The sequence below is a fragment of the Nyctibius grandis genome, chromosome 4, assembly GCF_013368605.1.
Source record: "Nyctibius grandis isolate bNycGra1 chromosome 4, bNycGra1.pri, whole genome shotgun sequence".
Classification (NCBI taxonomy): Eukaryota; Metazoa; Chordata; class Aves; order Nyctibiiformes; family Nyctibiidae; genus Nyctibius; species Nyctibius grandis.
In genome coordinates, this window is record NC_090661.1 from 39,401,934 (window position 1) to 39,425,937 (window position 24,004).

General features: G+C 44.2%; 1 protein-coding gene across 5 annotated transcripts in view; it reads right to left on the reverse strand.

Annotated features, from left to right (window-relative positions):
• STXBP6 (syntaxin binding protein 6) overlaps nt 1-24,004 on the reverse strand; it is a 161,886-nt gene that overhangs the window by 59,573 nt on the left and 78,309 nt on the right. The window contains exon 2 of one of the 5 annotated variants that reach the window (XM_068398395.1): nt 7,002-8,702. The exons of the other annotated variants lie outside the window; for them this stretch is intronic. Coding sequence (XP_068254496.1) covers nt 7,155-8,699 — 1,545 coding nt within the window. The 5' untranslated portion in view covers nt 8,700-8,702 and the 3' untranslated portion in view covers nt 7,002-7,154. Of the gene's footprint in view, nt 1-7,001; nt 8,703-24,004 lie in introns of those variants that run through there. 5 annotated transcript variants of the gene reach the window in all.

The following is a 24,004-nucleotide window of genomic DNA, read 5'->3' on the forward strand; positions in this document are numbered from 1 at the left end:
CTTAAAAGGAAGGCAGCATCCTACACAGACTTTACTGAACAAGATACTTTAAATAGCCTTGTAAGCATTCATGCACACTTCGGAAAATCCCACTTCAATTTAGTTTAGAAATCAAGGCTCAAGGTACAGACCACAGTGAATATCTGCGTGGGTGGTTTGAGATATTCCTTTTATCACATTCTGGTCACTTCAGCACCCGCAACTATGAAGAACCAGTTAAAGTCAATACCACGAAAGTACTTCTACTCTTAATAAGTGGAATTTGGCGTAATTCCCGTACAAGTTAACAGATGTGCATCCGCATGTAGAGAGTACACTAGGAATTACATCACCAGTCTGAAAACAATGTTTGAACTTTACAACAACTGTCCTGAGGGGCAGGAAGAGGCTCTGGAAAATTAAAGTTCCAATTCGTTACTCAGTAACTCACACAAAAAGTACGGTATTAAGAAATAGTTCTCCATTTATAAGTTTGCTTAGATAACTTGAGGTTATAAGTTTGCTTCAGGTTCTGGAACAAACTGGCCAATGATTTTTAAGATCCTACAGTGTAAAAGGACGCTGTTGTAACAGAGTAGAGTGTTTATTGTAACTTTTAAAGAAGTGACGTATAATACTGTGCTCCTTTCTTGATTTTGTACTGAATCAATGACCTAAAATATAGCAGACGAGACTACTACTAAAGAAAATACTTTGCACACAGCAGATGCAAGAAAGGACTCTATTACATTTGTTCAATACAAAATCCCTAGCTTTTGCTATACAACAGCCTAAGTCAGAACAACAGTGGGCAAATTATTCCATATTCTTATGACTCAAACTTCCAGATGGACATAATTCTACAAAAACCTCCATATTCACATGTGGCATGATAACATCCAAGTCTCAATATAAGCAACTAAAAAAGGCTGGTAGACTTTGACCACTTCAGATTATGAAGAAATTAAAAACCAAGCATACACACAAACCAAACAGAAACAACAAAAACTCCAGAAACACATCTGCTGGGAAGTACAGGGGGTGACTAAACGAGAAGCCAAGTAGGAAGAAAAACAAGTGGGCCAATGGCTGCAATTCCAAATTATCCTCAAACATTACTTTAACTGAAGCCAGTTATTTAAATCCTGTTCATTCAACAACAACAAAAACCAGTATCTCAACCTATGAAGTACTATACCCACAGTGTATAACCTACAACACATTCACTCAGCAGAAGCCAGATATCCAGCCTTTCTTGCATCTTATCACTGGAAGTGCAATAATTACTGTGAAGAGATGTTTTTATATGCTGACTTTTTTTTTTGCTGTCTGAATTATTTTCTGCAGACAACTAAAATGAAATAGAATAAGCAACATATACATTTCAGGTAGCACTTAGCCTGAGATGTAAAAGTAGGAAAAAAATAATAATTTCTGAAGTGTGTATATTCTGAATATTTTGAACTTGATTTAAGTTCATAAAAATAAGACTACCAGTACTACGATTATTAGATCTGGGAGAACACTCATGTCATGTATGTCTTACACAAATCCAAAGGATATTTTACAGATCAGCAGGTCCCATCTTTATCCTATGTATTCATTAGTAGTCCAGAGAGTATTTTTTTTAATTTCATATATATATATATATATATATGAATGAACGGACTTTTGAAATGTAATCTTATCCTCCCAATTTTTTAAATGCTTTAAAAAGTGGGAATGCAACTAATTAACTTTAGACACCAATCTTGACAAATTTACATATTAAACACTATGAAGGCAGTGCAGAGGTAAGACCAAAAACCTCCATGGGATAGAATCTTCTGCAGTGTTTTACGGACAGTTCGGCAGACAGCATACTCGTCACACTTTCAGTGCTCATCGTGCTTCTGGGTATCAGTTCTCTGCCGATCTGAAACCAAAGGTTTTCAGTGCTTGCTCTTGTACACCGAGTTCAGTGGTTAAGTCCTCTTTTTCAACAGTATCAACTAACAAGTATTCTTGACATAACCCACAAAATACACAGAGACTTTCTTAAACCTTCACAAATATTCCCTACAGGTTCAATTATCTGAAGAGACGCAGTATGGTCTCTTGCCAAGTTGTTCACTGCTACTTCCATGTGGTGTTCAACAGCAGCATTTCAGGGTCAGAAGTCATCACCACTTATTTTTATGTCAATTTGGTTTGCAAACTTTGAGACCAAGAGACAGAAGGTAATATGTGAGTATAAAATTTTGAAATCTTTAAGCATGTGAATAGTGACTTGAAAACCAAGTGAAATTGAGACCCTAATGAGGCTAACTTAAAAAGTGCTAAAAAATCCATTTTACAGAAATAAGTGTCTTGCTGAACTGGGGCCCAACACTTCAGTTGTGTATTTACCCTCCATCCTTTCCCGCTGTGCTTTATCCTCCTGCTCCATTTTAAATTTGTACAATGACGGCATTTCTCAAACTGCCTTTTTTTCTTTCAACTATTGATTTATTGCAGCTACCCACTGAGCTTGTTTCCCTTCATGAACAAGATGCAGGTAATTAAAGTGTCTAGAAAAGAAAGTATATGTGTACTTTGGTACTTTTACTATACCAACCAACTATACCAACTTACAGACTGACACATTGAAAGACCCTACCACAATAAACCAAGAGCAAACAGCCAGCCACAGGCAACACCAGAAGAATAAGAGTGACAAACACTGAACAATTGGTTACAACTCTAAAAAATATGGAAAAATAAACATGAAGAAAAAACATGGCAGACCATTTAAAGCAATAAATTGTTATATTTTGGTTCCCCTTTTCTTTAGACAGCAGAAACAGCAAAAAAAAAAAAAAAGTCTAATTCAATTCCCCTCTCCCTGTCTCCCTGGCTGCATGCCCCAAAATAATCAACACTATCCTGATCTCACTGATGGCACGTGCATTAAGGCGGTGTGACTTTTGTGGGAAAGAAATCATTAGCTGCTCAAAACCTACAAGCGTAGGTCAGTGAAGCAGATAATACACATATCATTGTGTTGTCACACGAAAAGGTTGTAAAGAAAGAGAGAAATAAAAGTATTTCTGGTATGAACTGAGGAAAGACAGCTTCTACTACTGGTATGAAAACAAACAAAAAAAGCTCCCACAACAAACTCTGGAATTGTGTATTTGTTAATACACAGACAATGTATATTAAACATATTTATGACTAATTTGAAATGAATACTTCTTTACATTTACTGAAATTGACAGCAAAGCAAATGAGTACTTCATGTTACGAAAAATAATTTTCAGAACTCTGGGATTACACCACACCGCCATCACACCTGAATGCATTTCAGTAGGACCATTTGAATGGCTTTTTTATTTTTATTTTTTTTTTTTTTAACACAGCAAGTATCAATTGCTGATTAATTGGGTCAATGTCTTCAGTAAAGCAAAACCAATGCAGAAAGACCTTTGGCAATATACTTCATATAATCATTTTGGTTGGAAAGGATCTTTAAGATCATCGAGTCCAACAGTTAACCCAGCACTGCCAAGTCTACCACTAAACCATGTCCCTATGCGCTACATCTACAAGTCTTTAAAATACCTCTACAGCTAGTGACTTAACCACTTCCCTGGGCAGCTTTTTCTAATGTTTGATAACTCTTTCGGTGAAGAAATTTTTCCTAATCGCCAGTCTCAACCTCCCCTGGCACAACTTAAGGCCGTTTCCTCTCGTCCTATTGCTTGTTACTTGGGAAAGGAGACAAACACCCACCTCGCTACAACCACCTTTCAGGTAGCTGTAAAGAGCGATAAGGTCTCCCTTCAGCTGCTTTTTCTCCAGGCGAAAGAACCCCAGTTCCCTCAGCTGCACCTCATAAGACTTGTGCTCCAGACCCTTCACCAGCTTCGTTGCCCTTCTTTGGACTCGCTCCAGCACCTCAATGTCTTTCTTGGAGTGAGGGGCCCAAAACTGAACACAGTGTTCGAGATGCAGCCTCACCAGTGCCAAGTACAAAAGGACAACCACTTCCTTAGTCCTGCTGGCCACACTATTTCTGATAGAAGCCAGGATGCTGTTGGCCTTCTTGGCCACCTGGGCACACTGCTGGCTCATATTCAGTCGGCCATCAACCAACACCCCCAGGACCTTTTCCACCAGGCAGCTTTCCAGCCACTCTTCCCCCAGCCTGTAGCGTTGCATGGGGTTGTTGCGCCCCAAGTGCAGGACCCGACACTTGGCCTTCTTGAACCTCATATGGTTGGCTTCGGCCCATCGATCCAGCCTGTCCAGATCCCTCTGCAGAGCCTTCCTACCCTCAAGTAGATTAACGCTCCCGCCCAACTTGGTGTCGTCTGCGAATCTACCGAGGGTGCACGCGATGCCCTCGTCCAGATCATTGATAAAGACATTAAAGAGAACTGGCCCCAATACTGAGCCCTGGGGAACACCACTTCTGACCAGTCGCCGACTAGATTTAACTCCATTCACCACAACTCTACCTCATATATCATAGACTCACAGAACCATAGACTCATTTTGATTGGAAAGGACTTTTTAAGATCACCAAGTCCAACAGTTAACCCAGCACTGCTAGGTCCACCACTAAACCATGTGCCTAAGCACCACATATACACATCTTTTAGATACCTGAAGGGATGGTGACTCAACCACTTTGCTGGCCAGCCAGTCCCAATGTTTGATATCTAACAACATTGTCCAGTTGCTTCTTGAATACCAACAGGATTGGGGCCATGACTGTTTCCTGGGATAAGCTTGTTCCACTGCTTGACCACCCTCTCAGTGAAGAACTTTTTCGTGATATCCAATCTGAACTTCCCTTGACGCAGCTTCAAGTAATTCCTTCGCGTCCTATCACTGGACCCCAGAGACAAGAGATCAGCACCTCCCTCTCCACTCCCTGTCCTGAGGAAGCTGCAGTCAGTAATGAGGTCACCCCTCAGTCTCCTCTCCTCTACGCTGAACAAACCCAGTGTCCTCAGCTGCGCCTCACAAGGACATGCCCGCTAGTCCTTTCACCATCTTTGCTGCCCTCCTTTGGACACATTCCAATATTCTTATATCCTGTTCACACTGTGGAGCCCAAAGCTGCACACAGTACTTGAGGTGAGGCTGCACCAGTGCGCTGTACAGTGGGTCAATCCCGTCTTTCAACCAGCTAGCTATACTGTGCCTAATGCACCCCAGGAGATGGCTGGCCCTTTTGGCCACCAGGGCATGTTGTCAACTCCTGTTGAGCTTATCATCAACCACAACCCCCAGATCCCTTTCCAAAGCCCATACACTTACGTTTGCTGCCTAAGTTCCCCGAGGAGATTCCCAGTCAGCCAACACAGCCTTCTGTCCCTCTTGCTTAACTTGCGACACATTGGTGTTACCCGCTCCTGTGCTCTTCAGTAATGGCTCTTCAAAAGTGATAAGCATTTCTGAACATTTATGGACACCCACACCCTCAAAAGTAGATTCCCAGGGGACCTTACTAACTGGTTCCTTAAGCAGCCTCTGGGACTGAGCCAAGGCTTCTAGTTCCTCCTGTTTATTCCTCACACTGCCTGCATTAGTGTACAAACGTTTCAAATGCACTCCAGCGTACTCAGGACCTCGAGGAGCAGACTGAAAGCTCTCGCTAGCACACCGTCCCTCAAACATTGTCATGCCATCCCATGCCTTATCACTACTGAGACTGATTTCATCCCTTCCCCCCTTCAAACCTAGCTTGAAGCTCTTTCAATCAGCCCCGCTAACTCGTGAGCTAAAATACTTTTCCCCCATTGAGATCGGTGAATCTCATCTGGCCCCAGCAGGCCTGCTGCCACGTAGACCATGCCATGATTGAAAAAATCCCCAATTCCGCCTGTGACGCTAGCCTCGGAGCCAGGTATTGCTAAGTTGCGCCTGCCTGTTTCTTTCCGTGTCATTCCCTACAACCGGGAGGACAGAGGAGAATACTACGTGTGCTCTCAATTCCTTTACAAATCTCCCCGAGGCCCTGAAGCCTCTTTTGACCGCCCTTGGGCTTCTCAGCGTGACTTTCTTTGTACCCACATGACAAAGCACGAGCTGATAATAATCTGAGGGCTGTACAAGGCTAGGAAGTTTCCTGGTAATAAGCCCTTCAACCCGAGCTGCAGGGAGGCAGAACGCTTTCCAAAAAGGCAGGTCTGTTCGGCAGACCAGAGGAGTAGTGAACGAATTCTTTATTTTGCCTTGCTTGGGCATGTGGCTCTTGCTTTACCTACAAAACTGTCTTAGCTCAGCCCATGGGTTTTCCCACTTTTACCCTTCAGATTCTCTCCACCATCCCACTGGGGGCAAGTGATTGAGCAGCTGGGTAACGCCAAACTTCCTACTGGGATTAACCCACAACCCCTGCGAAGCCAAAGCCCAGTGAATCATGAAACCAGAGCCCACTGCAGCAGCTCTTCTGCACAACACTCCCTGACTCTGTGGCAGCTGAGCTGTCAGCACCCTATGCCCGCGTTCCCCAATAAAGTGATGCACAGACACTCACAGACGCAGCATTTGTTTAAACATGCCATTTATTGGCAACTTTGTACACAGTAAAGCTCCCAGAGAGAATGGAGTGGGGGTTGTGGTCGCTGTCCAGGAGGTAACGGGAGTCACTGTCACAGGCTTCCTTGCGACGGCCTCTTCAGCTGCATCGGGTGGAACTCTGCAGAGAGTGCTCTTGCTCTTTGTGGAGGAAGGATGCGGCAGCAATCCCCACTGCCGATAGAGCAGTGTGTTCTCCGTGTCCAGCGTGATCAGTTTTGCGGCACCAGCACCCCAAGGAGTGTCTAGGCTGGGTAGATTCTCCATCCAGACCCCAGTAAACACACGGGGGCACATCAGCGGTGTTTCTTGCTTGGTCCCTGCCCAGACGGAACTGCCAGCAAGAATTCCTGGGTCCTTGCAAAATCGCCACCATGGCCGTTGACAGTGCGAAGGGCAAGTAGGACGAAAGTCATCTTTTAGCCTCCATGGTCATCACTAGCTGCTGCGCTGAGACTGTCGAGGAGAGAACACTGCAGCGCTTGGCAGAGGGCTGCTGCGCAGGGTTTTCCCTTCCCTTTCTGTGTGCTGCATTCTCCCCTCTTTTTCCCCTGTGGTTTGAGGTGGTCGTCTGCTTTCAGCTGTGAGCCCCGCAAACCCAGCTCTGTGCATGAAGACCTCTTTCAGTGTCCATACATCAGCAGTCTTGTGAGCCGATTTCGCACCTCCACGAACTCACACAGTGCCCTGGTGTGGGCGATGGGATCCTGCGCCATGTGCTGGAAGAGGTTGAGCGGTTTGGCCGTTCGGAAGTGCGGGGGCAAGATAATCTCCTCAGGCACCCTCTCATTGCCAAAGAAGAAGTGGTCGAGTCGTCCCTCCTTCACACAGCTGCGTAGGTGCTGCATGATCTCCTCCAGCCTCGGCAGGAAATCCCTCCTGCGCCAGTCTGACAGGGGTCTGGTGGTCAGGAGGCGCATCACCACTGTCTTCAAGGCAGAGGTGGGAAAGCCTGTGCCCATTAGGATGCGGGCGCAGAGCTGCAGGCATTTGAGGTGGAAGCTGTCGTGTGGGGCCTGCCTGGCCACATGCCTGAAGAACTTCACCTCTGCCACAGCGTAGCTCTCTGACCACATCGTGCTTGGGGTGCAGGTGGCCTCTGTAGTCTGGCTGCTCGCAAAAATGTCCGAGTCACCTTGCTGCACCCCAAACATCATCTCAATGGTGAGGCTTTCATTGTTGCTTTTTATCACCTGGAATTTGCAGGAGCGGCTGGAGGGCAGCATCTTTAGAGAGCATTTGGACGACAGGGGCAAAGCTGGCCAGGCAGCTTTCACCAACCAACTGAACCAGTCAGCAGTTTTCTGCACATCCAGGTAGGAGCCGGTGCAGAGGGTGTGTAGGAGGCTGGGGTCCTGATTCCTCCTCAGCTCCTCCTCGGGGTGGTGGAGGAAGCACAGGATCTCCCCTGCCAGCTTCTCCCTCGTGCAGGTGCACACCAACTCCACGCGGACACAGAAGTTCCTCGCCGGCCTCTCCCCCACAGTGTCCAGCTCCAGGTGGAAAGTGTGCCCACGGGGGGGCTTCAGGGGCACGAGCACGCGGTAGATGATGTCTTTCTCACGGGGACTCCAACCCTCAAATGCCCTGCCCACCTCGATGGCTGGTTGCAGCACCAGGAGGAAACTCTTTGACAACATGCATCCGGAGATAAGGATGAAGTTGGCTACCAGGTCCTTCACCTCCTGGCACTCTGTGGCCAGGTTCTGAAATGGCCACTGTATGTGCTGCTCAAGAAACCTTCCCGTGTCGTCTGCATCATTGTCGTCTTCTTCCTCTTCCTTCTCCACCTGCTCCCTGTTGCCGCTGGAGCTCTCCTCCTCCTTGCTGCTGCTGTCTGGCTCAGGGCTCCTTTTCCTGAGCCGCCTGCAGAACCCAAAGAGCAGGACCAGGACTCCAGCAACGGCCCAGAACTGCCACATCTGCAAGGCAGTAAAGAGCAGGGCTCCCCAGACAAAGGCGTTCTGCTCCTGGCTCCTCAGTTCCAGGCTCCTCTGCTCCTGGCTCCCCTGCTTCACCTCCTGCAGCAGCCGAGTCATCTCCTGGCTCAGCTGCTCCGCACGCTGCTGCATGAACTCACGCGTGGCCTCATCCATCTCATCACCGCACATCAGCGGGAGCTGGATGATGCTTTGCACAGCCATAGTGAGGAATTTTATGGCAGACATGGCCTGCGGGACAAGACAGAGAAGGGGTTCAGTGGGGCTGGGAGGGAGGGAGCTGGCAGCTGGGGTGCCCCCAGCCCCAGGGCGGCGGCACTGTGCCCTGCTCAGGGCACTTCCACGAGCGGCTGAGCCCTCGATGCAGGGCGAGGACCCACCACCTGGGGAGGGCCGCGTTTGTGCCCCGGCCCTCGTCCGGTCCAGCCTCCCCCCGTGTACGCACTCACCGCTGGCCCAGGCCGTACTGGGGTAGCGCTGCCTGCTGCCACCCCTGGTAACCTCCCCACGGTGACACGTCCCCTGTGGTGTCACAGGCGCCAGAGCGCATCACAGGCACGCCCGCCGGCCAGGCCCGGCTTCCCTGGGCAGCCTATTCCAGTGCTTAATAACCCATTCGGTGAAGAAATTTTTCCTAATCGCCAGTCTCAACCTCCCCTGGCACAACTTAAGGCCGTTTCCTCTCATCCTATTGCTTGTTACTTGGGAAAGGAGACAAACACCCACCTCGCTACAACCACCTTTCAGGTAGCTGTAAAGAGCGATAAGGTCTCCCTTCAGCTGCTTTTTCTCCAGGCGAAAGAACCCCAGTTCCCTCAGCTGCACCTCATAAGACTTGTGCTCCAGACCCTTCACCAGCTTCGTTGCCCTTCTTTGGACTCGCTCCAGCACCTCAATGTCTTTCTTGGAGTGAGGGGCCCAAAACTGAACACAGTGTTCGAGATGCAGCCTCACCAGTGCCAAGTACAAAAGGACAACCACTTCCTTAGTCCTGCTGGCCACACTATTTCTGATAGAAGCCAGGATGCTGTTGGCCTTCTTGGCCACCTGGGCACACTGCTGGCTCATATTCAGTCGGCCATCAACCAACACCCCCAGGACCTTTTCCACCAGGCAGCTTTCCAGCCACTCTTCCCCCAGCCTGTAGCGTTGCATGGGGTTGTTGCGCCCCAAGTGCAGGACCCGACACTTGGCCTTCTTGAACCTCATATGGTTGGCTTCGGCCCATCGATCCAGCCTGTCCAGATCCCTCTGCAGAGCCTTCCTACCCTCAAGTAGATTAACGCTCCCGCCCAACTTGGTGTCGTCTGCGAATCTACCGAGGGTGCACGCGATGCCCTCGTCCAGATCATTGATAAAGACATTAAAGAGAACTGGCCCCAATACTGAGCCCTGGGGAACACCACTTCTGACCAGTCGCCGACTAGATTTAACTCCATTCACCACAACTCTACCTCATATATCATAGACTCACAGAACCATAGACTCACAGAACCATAGACTCACAGAACCATAGACTCACAGAACCATAGACAGACTCACAGAACCATAGACAGACTCACAGAACCATAGACTCATTTTGATTGGAAAGGACTTTTTAAGATCACCAAGTCCAACAGTTAACCCAGCACTGCTAGGTCCACCACTAAACCATGTGCCTAAGCACCACATATACACATCTTTTAGATACCTGAAGGGATGGTGACTCAACCACTTTGCTGGCCAGCCAGTCCCAATGTTTGATATCTAACAACATTGTCCAGTTGCTTCTTGAATACCAACAGGATTGGGGCCATGACTGTTTCCTGGGATAAGCTTATTCCACTGCTTGACCACCCTCTCAGTGAAGAACTTTTTCGTGATATCCAATCTGAATTTCCCTTGACGCAGCTTCAAGTAATTCCTTCGCGTCCTATCACTGGACCCCAGAGACAAGAGATCAGCACCTCCCTCTCCACTCCCTGTCCTGAGGAAGCTGCAGTCAGTAATGAGGTCACCCCTCAGTCTCCTCTCCTCTACGCTGAACAAACCCAGTGTCCTCAGCTGCGCCTCACAAGGACATGCCCGCTAGTCCTTTCACCATCTTTGCTGCCCTCCTTTGGACACATTCCAATATTCTTATATCCTGTTCACACTGTGGAGCCCAAAGCTGCACATAGTACGTGAGGTGAGGCTGCACCAGTGCGGAGTACAGTGGGTCAATCCCATCTTTCAACCGGCTAGCTATACTGTGCCTAATGCATCCCAGGAGGTGGGCCACCAGGGCACGTTCACAGAATCACAGAGAATCACAGAATCACAGAATGACAGGGATGGGAAAGGACCTCGAAAGATCATCTAGTCCAATCCCCCTGCTGGAGCAGGATTGCCTAGACCATATCACACAGGAACGCATCCAGGCAGGTTTTGAATGTCTCCAGAGAAGGAGACTCCACAACCTCTCTGGGCAGCCTGTTCCAGTGTTCAGTCACCCTCACTGTAAAGAAGTTTTTCCTCATATTTATGTGGAACCTCCTGTGTTCCAGCTTGCACCCATTGCCCCTTGTCCTGTCAAGGGATGTCACTGAGAAGAGCCTGGCTCCATCCTCATGACACTTACCCTTTACATATTTATAAACATTAATGAGGTCACCCCTCAGTCTCCTCTTCTCCAAGCTAAAGAGACACAGCTCCCTCAGCCTCTCCTCATAAGGGAGATGTTCCACTCCCTTAATCATCTTCGTGGCTCTGCGCTGGAATCTCTCTAGCAGTTCCCTGTCCTTCTTGAACTGAGGGGCCCAGAACTGGACACAATATTCCAGATGCGGCCTCACCAGGGCAGAGTAGAGGGGGAGGAGAACCTCTCTCGACCTGCTAACCACACCCCTTCTAATACACCCCAGGATGCCATTGGCCTTCTTGGCCACAAGGGCACATTGCTGGCTCATGGTCATCCTGTTGTCCACTAGGACCCCCAGGTCCCTTTCCCCTACGCTGCTCTCCAACAGGTCTGCCCCCAACTTGTACTGGTACATGGGGTTGTTCTTGCTCAGATGCAGGACTCTACACTTACCCTTGTTATATTTCGTTAAATTTCTCCCTGCCCAACTCTCCAGCCTGTCTAGGTCTCTCTGAATGGCAGCACAGCCTTCTGGTGTGTCAGCCACTCCTCCCAGTTTTGTGTCATCAGTGAACTTGCTGACAGTGCACTCTGTTCCCTCACCCAAGTCATTAATGAATATATTGAATAGTACTGGTCCCAGTACCGACCCTTGAGGGACTCCGCTAGACACAGGCCTCCAACTGGACTCTGTCCCATTGACCACCACTCTCTGGCTTCTTTCCTTCAGCCAGTTCACAATCCACCTCACTACCCGATCATCCAGACCACACTTCCTCAGTTTAGCTGCAACGATGCTATGGGAGTCTGAAGAAAAGGGGAAGTTGAGGGCGCGGCTCCTGGGTGCTGGGCGACGGTTCCGGATTGACGACACAATCCCAGTATGAGTATGGAAGTTCTCCGTTTAATGATTACACGTAAAGGATATATATAGACTCTAAGCAGAGAGCACGCTGATCACGCACCAAAGCCCGCGTTTCCATTGGTAAAGCCTTGCTGTCCACGCGTACTAGTAGCATATATGATTGGTCTATAAATTTAGATACACAGAGCGATGAGCACCCCCTCCCCTTTTCCTGTTTCTCTTATCTGTTTGTTACAACTGCCAAGTTCTTGTTTTGTTGCATTTTTGCAGTGTTCAAGGAGAGTCCAAGGTGACTCGCTCTGGGCCTAACTCTTGCTCAAAGCCTGGATTGCTCAGACTGCTCAGTGGCATGAAATCATGCCCACTCTCACTTAACCAAGCCTCCACAGGAGACCGTGTCAAACGCTTTACTGAAATCGAGATAGACCACATCCACAGCTTTACCATCATCTATCCACCTGGTTATGTCCTCATAAAAGGCTATCAAGTTGGTTAAGCATGACTTCCCCTTGGTGAAGCCATGCTAAGTGCCCCTAATGATCCCCCTATCCTTGATGTGCCTAGAGACAGCACCAAGAACAAGTTGTTCCATCACCTTTCCAGGGATGAAGGTCAACTCCTGTTGAGCTTATCATCAACCACAACCCCCAGATCCCTTTCCAAAGCCCATACACTTACGTTTGCTGCCTAAGTTCCCCGAGGAGATTCCCAGTCAGCCAACACAGCCTTCTGTCCCTCTTGCTTAACTTGCGACACATTGGTGTTACCCGCTCCTGTGCTCTTCAGTAATGGCTCTTCAAAAGTGATAAGCATTTCTGAACATTTATGGACACCCACACCCTCAAAAGTAGATTCCCAGGGGACCTTACTAACTGGTTCCTTAAGCAGCCTCTGGGACTGAGCCAAGGCTTCTAGTTCCTCCTGTTTATTCCTCACACTGCCTGCATTAGTGTACAAACGTTTCAAATGCACTCCAGCGTACTCAGGACCTCGAGGAGCAGACTGAAAGCTCTCGCTAGCACACCGTCCCTCAAACATTGTCATGCCATCCCATGCCTTATCACTACTGAGACTGATTTCATCCCTTCCCCCCTTCAAACCTAGCTTGAAGCTCTTTCAATCAGCCCCGCTAACTCGTGAGCTAAAATACTTTTCCCCCATTGAGATCGGTGAATCTCATCTGGCCCCAGCAGGCCTGCTGCCACGTAGACCATGCCATGATTGAAAAAATCCCCAATTCCGCCTGTGACGCTAGCCTCGGAGCCAGGTATTGCTAAGTTGCGCCTGCCTGTTTCTTTCCGTGTCATTCCCTACAACCGGGAGGACAGAGAATATTACGTGTGCTCCCGATCCCTTTACAAATCTCCCCGAGGCCCTGAAGTCTCTTTTGACCGCCCTTGGGCTTCTCAGCGTGACTTTCTTTGTACCCACATGACAAAGCACGAGCTGATAATAACCTGAGGGCTGTACAAGGCTAGGAAGTTTCCTGGTAATAAGCCCTTCAACCCGAGCCGCAGGGAGGCAGAACGCTTTCCAAAAAGGCAGGTCTGCTCGGCAGACCAGACCAGAGTCACACCACTTGTGACTGGTCAGCAACTGGATTTAACTCCATTTACCACAACTCTTTGGGCTTGGCCATCCAGACAGTTTTTTACCCAGCAATGTGTATGCCCATCCAAGCCATGAGCAGCCAGTTTCTCCAGGAGAATGCTGTGGGAAATGGTGTCAAAGGCTTTAAAGTCTAGGTAGGCAACATCCACAGCCTTTCCCTCATCCACTAAGCAGGCCACCTTGTCACAGAAGATCAGGTTTTCAAGCAGGACCTGCCTTTCATAAACCCATGCTGACTCGGTCTGATCGCCTGGTTGTCCTGTACATGCTGCATGATGGCACTCAAGATGATTTGCTCCATAACCTTCCCCGGCGCCAAGGTCAGACTGACAGGCCTATAGTTCCCTGGATCTTCTTTTCGGCCCTTCTTGCAGATGAGTGTCACACTTGCTAACTTCCAGTCACCTGGGACCTCATCGGTTAGCCAGGACTGCTGATAAATGATGGAAAGTGGCTTGGCGATCCCTTCTGCCAGCTGTCTTAGTACCCTTGGGTGGATCCAATCCGGCCCCATAGACTTGTGTGTGTCTAAGTGGTATAGCAGGTCATTAACCATTTCCCCTTGGATTATGGGGGCTTCATTCTGCTCCCCGTCCCTGTCCTCCAGCTCAGGGGGCTGGGTACCTGGAGAACAACTGGTCTTACTATTAAAGACTGTGGCAAAGAAGGCATTAAGCACCTCAGCCTTTTCCTCATCCTTTGTCACTATGTTTCACCTTGCATCTAATAAAGGATGGAGATTCTCCTTGCCCTCCTTTTGTTGCTAATGTATTTATAGAAACATTTTTTAGTTGTTTTTTTTATGGCAGTAGCCAGATTAAGTTCTAGTTGGGCTTTGGCCCTTCTGATTTTCTCCCTGCATAGCCTCACGACATCCCTGTAGTCCTCCTGAGTGGCCTGCTCCTTCTTCCAAAGGTCAAACTCTCCTGTGTCCGTATTTGTGCTTCCCCATAACTAGCTATAAGAAACCTCAAAGAAATTGTTTGCAGTTCTCTTTAAGGATTTTACTCACTTCAAAGATTTTCAGCAAGTTCATTAAATCTACTAGATTTAATGTGATTAGGTGTAGATTTAATCTAGTTTAATCTAGTACATTTAATCTTCAGTATTTAATATGATGTAATATAATGAGGAGCAAGTGATCAAACTGGTATTCCGCCAACCTGCTATTTCCATTTCCTAAAGGGTTTCACTGAAATTGGTAATTTCCAGGCAGAAAAACACAACTAAAAAGACATCAAAGGACAGAGTTTCCCTTACAATTCACCATGCAACATTTGGGTACATCTGTGAGCATGCATACAAAGGTAAGACTAAACATCTCAAGTGCATGCCACCAGCTTTTTTTCTTACCAGCTCTTTTTTCAGTTTGCATTCTTTTCCATTTGAAGGAGGCCTATTGATTTGTGTATCTTAAAATGCAAAGCTCCTTATGCTACAAGGTTAATTACTGCTATTTCATAGGCGTACTTCTTACAGGAATATACTCCAGATAGCTCTTATAGGCCCCAAATTTTCTTCCCAGTAATATGGATGACTATGCTCTTCTCTATATTCATAACTCAATTAAATAAAAATCAGCTTCAGATTTTATCTGTCAGCTGTGAAAACCCAACCTGAATGTGCTCCTGGCTATTACTTAACACATGAAATTTCAAACCAAAGAAAAACTTGGAAACAGGTTTAAGGTACAATTGATGACTCATGCTTAATGAGAAAAACAGATACCCTGCAGACACAGAAATGTCTCAAAAAAATAGAATCTAGAAATAACTCTTACTGATTTTAAATAGAAAATAGTATCATAAAAACCTTTTAATGATTTACTATGCTAATGTAGTATTAATTTTTAATTTGCAGTAACATTTTACTGTTTATAGTAGCTTTTCCTTTGTGAAAATTTTTCCTCTGAAAACTACTCCAAAAACTAATTTATACTGCCAGGGTTACAAGAGGAGTTTTCTTCATTAATTTATTTTAGAGCACAAAAAATGAGCGAGTCAATGTTATTTCTTTGCGTGTTATAGATCCCGATAGCAAGAGGCCTTTGCAGTTGACTGCTGTTCACTAATCTTGTATTTTCTACTGTACTGTACACACAGTACTGTGTTATGAAGGACAACATCCTCTTCATTACATTTCATAAACACAAATGAAAACAACTGTTAATATTCTACACCAATCCCCTCAAAAGACAGAAACTCATTACCACCTTTAGAGACATGTTATTAGGTACAACTGAAAAAAAACCTGTTTCCAGTAACTGCAATGATCACTAGCAGTGTCTTTACTAAACATTAAGATCATAATTTACTTTACATTTTTATCAAACAGGGTTGTTAAATACCACATAATGTGAGTATGTTTCACAGTAATATTTTCGCATTCTACATCTGACAGGATTCACTGTTCGCTCCTCAGCAGACTAACAGTTTGCCAATAGTTCAGTTGGGATGTGTCTATGTTTGACCTGCCTGAGAAGACAGCTGTTTCCAAAGAAAAACAGAACACAGGAAACAGCCCACGGGCAAGAGTACTAAAGCCACCTAAGCAGATAAAGTCTCTTATACTTTTATTATTATACATACTGCTGTCACTATGTTGCTCCTCTTTGTACTTTGTGTAAAACAAAAAAAACAACCAACCAACCAAAAAAACACAAACTCCACAATTTTTTTTTTTCTCTTTAGCTTGGCTTGCAATGAAAGTACTTTTCAGGTTAACAGACTTCTAAGCCCTGTGATCCTATCAAAATGGTCACAGAGCAGTGAAGGAAAACTAACAGAGTGAAAGGCCATGAAATAATTTTTGACAGTTTAAGTGATACATTAAGAGGCCAGATCTAAAGTCATAGCTGAAATGTGAAGTGAAGCCAAAAGAGAAAAGCGATTTCAGTTTGCAAACATTTTCGAGTTTCATTTTGGGTCCCAGATCAATACTGAAGTGTTATTCAACAAGTCTGTACAGATTGCACTAATTTTGTCCATCAGCTGTAAATGCCAACAATAGAAGCTACTACATTCCAATTTCCCTCTACCAAGTACCAATTACTATCAAATCACAAAGACCTCAAAAAAAAAAAAAAACCCCAAACCAAACAAGGACAAAAAAAATCATTTAAATTATACAGACCCCCAAAACCAAAAATATCACTGATACAGTAAATAAGTTAAACAGAAACCCAAAGAACTGATTAAAAAATGAAGTTGGAACTTTCAAAAAGTTATTTTTATACTATACATTAGTGGTCACCATTCAATTTAAGACAAATAGGAGCCATTCAGTAGTATAGCACTCAAGTGCTACAGCATACAGTTCTTTCAACTGCCAAAGACAATTTTGATACTGTCTAGCAGATTTTACTGATATGTCATTTTTTCCTGAAAGATTAAAAACAGTGACTATCTCCCTCCTCCAATAAGATGCAACCACAAAAGTCCTTCTCCTCCTTCACAGGGCAAGAGATTAGCCACTATTTTCAATACTTGCAATATATAGACTAAAATATAAGACTTTGGGTTTTTTTAGAGGTTCAATGACAGAATCAGGAGATAATTAGTGAAGTGTACACCTCAAGACCTTCAAAAGAAGACATCAATATCCATGTTTTACGAGCTGAGTTGGCCTTTTGAAGGGTTATTAGTCATCACTACATAGGGCCAGCTGAAATAGCAACTCAGGTCCTCTCAGTTATGGACAGGGAAGGCATACTAAATCCTAGTTTGAAACAGATCAGCAGATTAGTGTTTGAACACTATCTCATCTAAGCTTGGTCTGCTGTGGCACACTTCATGGAAAAATAGAAAAAGACAGAACTTCTCCCTCAGAAAAATATAAAATGTACCATAACTGTTAAACACAAATTACCCACAAATCTAGCCCATGCATCTGCTTAGCAAAAGAAAACAACAAAAAACCCCAAACCAACACAAAAAAACCACCAAACCAGAAATAAAACCATTTCCGTTGAAAGCACTACTGCTTGCTTTTTTCTTAAAATATCTGAACAATTGCATTTTATCTGCCCAAGTAGATAACTATAAATGATTTGTCTGGAAGTATGTGTTTTCCATGACCGAATTGGATCAATTTCCTACCAGAAAACAGCCAGTGAAAGTATAAATGAATTGACAGTACACAAAGGATAAGGTAAAGGAAATTCACACAGAGAGGAAAGAGTATTTTCTTTAAAGCAATATCCATAGTATTCCTGGGTACAGTACACTAATATCAGTCTTTGAGAGGGGAAAATCAATTATTTTCTTTTGCAAATTGTGTGTATGAGTAACACATTTATATTTATAGCCAAATTAAAACCAGGTGGAAGGAAAAAAAACCAAGTTGTTCCTCAGATCTTTATTTCCTCTACCTTGAAAGGTTAAAACTAAAGATATTTTTAAGCAGGTAAATGCAACAGTTTGAAAGGTCTTGAAAAGAGGGAAAAAAAAACAAGGAAAAAGAACAGGCATGAAACATGAAGAATGTAGAGATCTCAGAAATCAAGAAACTTAAATATTTAAAATAGTTTCACTATCTAGCAAAAGTTATACAACTAGGACACTCAATAGTTTGAACTTGTGCCAGCAGGTGTGCCCCCTTAGCTTACAGTCATGCTGTGACTGTTGGTATGAGAACTATAATGGAATGGATCTACCTGCTCTCTTGGTGGGAGGTCGTACAAAGGACATCAGTACTATGCAATCAAATTAAAAAAGAGTTATTTCCACAAAAAGTCATATCAGGGGAGGAAAAACACAATGCTACAACAGTGCAAAAAAAGCCCTAATCCATGGTAGTATCTGGAGGACAAATAGTTCCTCAAACCAGGAGAAATACAGTATGATCACTTTGAACTGAGTAGAAAAAAAAAAGCTAAGAAAACTCTGGGTCTGAAGAAATGCAAAAAGCCCAACAACCTGCACTTCACTGAATGTCTCATTACACAAAAACAGTGTCTGAACATAAAGAGAACTGATACTACAAGCACCACTGTAACACCTTGCAGATTTATTCCTACTGTTGTCACTGTGTATTCATTGCACAATGCAAAGAGAGGGATTTATTTTAACATGGATAAACCTCTCATTACATCTCCCTGTATCCTTAATTCTTCTGACTGATTTATAGCTTCTCTGTGGTAAGAAATGAGGGGTAGACCAGCCAGCATATGATCAGGCAAATTTGGTACCTGGCAAGACTGTTAAGATGTGAAAAAATGCAACAGATTCCAGCAAGTTTTCTAAAAGCACATATTTGAAGTTATGATCTCTAAATTCAACCACCTCTAAAGAGACGCACAACTTGCAAATTGAAATCTGACAGTACAGCTTTCTTGTCTCATGACTTTATTGTCATATGACCGATTTTTTTCAGTCCTTTGCAGTGCATTGGAGGTAACAGGGTGGATAACCTATACCATGCTACATGCTTTACAAGAAACTCTTTGGAAACATGATTGATGTGGAAAATGCATTTGGTTTCTTCCAGCCAGACATTAGAAGAATTAAAAAAGACCAGATGAAAATAATTATTCTGCCTTCTTTAAAATGGGAGTCCCTAAATGAGACTACTTACTTTTTGTGCCTACAGTAATCTAGCAAGAAGGCTCAGCATGCTTGCTGCAGAAATCATGAAAAAATGGGTAATTTGTGTTCACTTTCATACAACTGTTGCAACACTCAACCTAAAGCAAAACATATAAGGTCCGCCCATTCTCTGCTAAGGTACAGAAACACCAAATATAACCATGTCCAACCAACAGTTACAGAATGAATACTTAACAGCCATCATTGAAAAGTAAAGTAAGCTTCAAATATCAACTTTAATAAATAAGACTTTACTGTGGAATTTCCTCATGAGGGAGTTTAATCTGGGAAGGTTAAAATCAAATGCAATTTCCCTCACAGCATGATACTGTTACAATCTTGTCATACTTCACTGCTAAATTTTGGAAAAGCTAATCAACAAACTTATGACTGAGCAGCAATACTTTTGGTAATACTTATCAGGAGCAAAAACAAAATCAGTTTAGTTTTATCTTGATAGAAGCTTCCCGCTCTCACTAAATGCCTTGCATTTACCAGCATCCTAGTTCTTTGTAATGTAATTGTTATTAAAAGCAAAGTTAGTTCAGAACTAAGATATATCGCCAAACCCAATCTTCAGGAGAAAAATGTCCACTGATAAGTGACAGCCTTGGGAAGCACCCAGCATGTTCACAAAGAGATTTAACCTAGATTTAATAGTTCGCTCTTCCTCCAGAAACACTTATTTTTTTCGCTTGTTCCAATTCTATTATGAAGCTTTAAAGAAGCTTCTGCTGTACACAGCACTCAGAATCCAAAAACATTTCTGATTTCATGACAGACTGGGATTACTTTGTCTAAACATGCTGGAGTTCCTCCCCTGCCACCTGCTCCTTTATACAACTCAGAGTGACAGAATTGGAACAGACCTCTCAAGGTCATCTAGTCAAATCCCTGCTCAAAGCAGGGCAAAAATTAATATTCAGTGACATTGCTTAACGGCAAAAACATAGAATCATACAATTGTTTTGGTTGGAAAAGACCTTTAAGATCACCAGGTTCAACCGTTAACCTAGCACTGCCAAGTCCACCACTAAACCATGTCCCTAAGCACCACATCTACATGTCTTTTAAATACCTCCAGGGATGGTGACTCCACCACTTCCACGGGCAGCCTCTTCCAATGCTTGACAACGTTTTCGGTGAAGAATTTTTTCCTAATACCCAATCTAAAACTCCCCTGGCACAACAAAGTAAAACTAAGTGCAAAACTTCACCTTCCCATAGTGATTTTAATTTTTTTTTCTTTTCCCTTTTAACCAATTTGGATTTCCCCGATAGAGACTTGTCACCTTTGCCTCCTAGTATTCTACCATATAATTCTAAGAATAATCTAGTTCTACCTTCTCTACAACCTGGAAACATTTAAGAAGTGGAAGGCTGCAATTAGATCCCTCCCCCAGCCTTGTCTTTTTCAATCTTTTCTAAACAACACCAGTTTCCTCAGTCCCTCCTCCTGTCACATGCTACAGCTTCCTGAATACTTTAGCTGACTTGTGCTAGACTCTGAAGTTTAACAGTACATGCCTTACACTAGGAGGCTGAAAACAGGTTTCCAGATGCAGTCCCATATGCCCAGTAGAGGAGAATGATCACTCCTGCTGATCTGCAGGCACGCTCCTGCTAATGGAGCTCAACATACAGTTTGTCTTCTCTGCTGCAAGGGTGGTCCACGGACCCCTGTCCAGCCTGTCTTTCGCACGAGGCTGCTCCCGACTCACAGAATCACAGAATGTCAGGGATTGGAAGGGACCTCGAAAGATCATCTACTCCAATCCCCCTGCCGGAGCAGGATTACCTAGACCATATCACACAGGACCGCCTCCAGGCAGGTTTTGAGTGTCTCCAGAGAAGGAGACTCCACAACCTCTCTGGGCAGCCTGTTCCAGTGTTCAGTTACCCTCACTGTAAAGAAGTTTTTCCTCATATTTATGTGGAACCTCCTGTGTTCCAGCTTGCACCCATTGCCCCTTGTCCTGTCAAGGGATGTCACTGAGAAGAGCCTGGCTCCATCCTCATGACACTTGCCCTTTACATATTTATAAACATTAATGAGGTCACCCCTCAGTCTCCTCTTCTCCAAGCTAAAGAGACACAGCTCCCTCAGCCTCTCCTCATAAGGGAGATGTTCCACCCCCTTAATCATCTTCGTGGCTCTGTGCTGGACTCTCTCTAGCAGCTCCGTCCTTCTTGAACTGAGGGGCCCAGAACTGGACACAATATTCCAGATGCGGCCTCACCAGGGCAGAGTAGAGGGGGAGGAGAACCTCTCTTGACCTGCTAACCACACCCCTTCTAATACACCCCAGGATGCCATTGGCCTTCTTGGCCACAAGGGCACATTGCTGGCTCATGGTCATCCTGCTGTCCACTAGGACCCCCAGGTCCCTTTCCCCTACGCTGCTCTCCAACAGGTCTGTCCCCAACTTGTACTCATACATGGGGTTGTTCTTGCCCAGATGCAGGACTCTACACTTGCCCTTGTTATATTTCATTAAATTTCTCCCCGCCCAACTCTCCAGCCTGTCCAGGTCTCTCTGAATGGCTGCGCAGCCTTCCGGTGTGTCAGCCACTCCTCCCAGTTTGGTGTCATCAACCAGCCAGCCCCTAGCCTGAGCAGTGAATTATTCCAGCCCAGGTGCAGGACTTTGCGTTGGTCTTGGCTGAACATCATTAATTTCCTGTTGTCCCATTCTCCCATATAGACTCAGCTTATTAAAAGTTCTATCTCCCTCCCTGCGTATCGACTCCTTTCCTCCAATTTGGTATCACCTGCAAACCTGAGGGAAGCACAGCACATCCCATTGTCTTGGTCATAGACAAAGACATGAACTAGGATCAGCTCCAGTACTAGCCTCTGCACCATGCCACTGGCAGCTGGCCGGTTAGACTCCGAACCACTGAGGAGACATAGAATCACACCTTTGAGCCCTGTGGTCCTCCCAGCTCCTTCCCTCAACTCGCAGTCCACCTCTTCAATCCAAATTACCTTATCTGCCTGCAAGTACAGAAAGGCAGAGCACTGAAAGCTGTGCTACACTCCTATACGTGACTACATTCCCATATGATAACTGAGCGATCTTAGATTTACTGGAGGATTTATAAATTCCATTACAAGCATCAATACATCAATTTACTGTTGTAGTACAAAACAGTGAGCTAGAGATCTTCTGTCTTTTGCTGTCAGTTTTATATAATACATAATTTTCACCCTCACCAATATTCTACTTTAGCATTACTTAAGTATTGAAGGCTCAGGGCCTAACACTTAATCAGACCAATTATATAATGCCACACATAGTGTCTAAGGGCCTAGCACTAAACAGATTTGCAAATGAAATTTGATTTGCAAATTTCAATCTAAGTAATGTTTACATAAGCTTATAGTGAAAGCTTGAATGGACTCTAAAAATACACAGAAATTATGTACCTATTACTCAGAAATAATTCTATTATTCTACTTAACTGCCCTCTTACTTGGCGTCAGCACTTTCTTCTGATCAAATTCTCTATTCTTAACATTTATGTCACAGCCATTTTTACTGTGCTGACTACTCTAGAAAGTGCAAGCACTTTAAAATGAGGCGATTAAGTAAGAGAAAAAACCCACAAAATTTCTACTAAATTGCCCATTCCTCCACCTCTCCCCATTCAAATTTAAATTCATACCAAGAAACAGAAGACTCGCTAAACACCAGGACTAACAACTTGAATTTCAACACATAACTAAACAATTCTTATTTTTCTTGTATGAAATTTATTACTGTGCAAGTTAAACGCATTTTTGCATTTGCCTTTTTAAACATTTTGGCTTGGTTATGACTTTTTGGAGTTTCTTTCTTATTCTCTGCTTTACATACCCCTAAACTAGACAATTCCCATCCTGAAAGGAAAGCTCCTATGTCTAATCTGATATTGTATGTATAGTAGAGCATTTCCTTGATTTTTTCTGTTCTCTAATACACAGTATTAATATAATCTATTATTCTAAGCCTCACTGCTTGTAAATTTGCTGTTAATAGCTTCTTCACACTGCATAGTTTAGAGCCAAAAATCACCATGAGCATTGGCTTGTCTGCTGCCTAGTCCATGAAGGCTATCCTGTAATTACCCTGTTAGAGTCATCCATAAATACTCATTAATAAAACCACTTAAATGGTGCAGCAAATAAGAAAATACATCTGCTGTCCTTACTGTAAATTGCCTGGTTTAAACGTATCAATGTGTTTCTCAAGGTCTTGAGACAACATTGAAATTTGTTATTTAAGATGTGAACAGAACGGCCTCAAACTTGAACTACAGTAGTGGCAGTAATAACTCTATAGCTTTTTCAATTTCCTTAAGCCTTTACCCTATGTGAAATAAAATTCTTTCAAAGCTTGCTGAAAGTCTTAAACACATTAAACCCTTATAGCAGTAGCTAGAGAGACCAATAATTAGCCATGTTCTCAAAAGACAGTAGTTCACCTTTTTAAAATAAAAAAGCCCAATATAAAATTATTTTATAAAAATTATAATAAAAATGCAGTTGCATCTGTTAAATTATTAATAGCTGTAGACAAACTAAAAAAGTGGGACTGTGTCTTGAGTGATGCATTCATGAGGCAAATCAGTATCACTTAAACACATTCACTTGTATTCAGCTTTGTCAATTCAGAAAGTAAATTCTGAACATTGATCAAAAGTTACATCAAAGCACCTCACTAACATATTCCCTGAAGCATTTCTGCTTATGCTACATAAAATAAGAAACCACATTCTATGCCTCTTGTGAATCTCTATAACTTGAGACATACTTGCAAGTGCACAAATGTATAAAGTTAATTATTTTCTCTCCTAGTATTTTAGATTCTTCCAGTCTAAAAATAGCCCT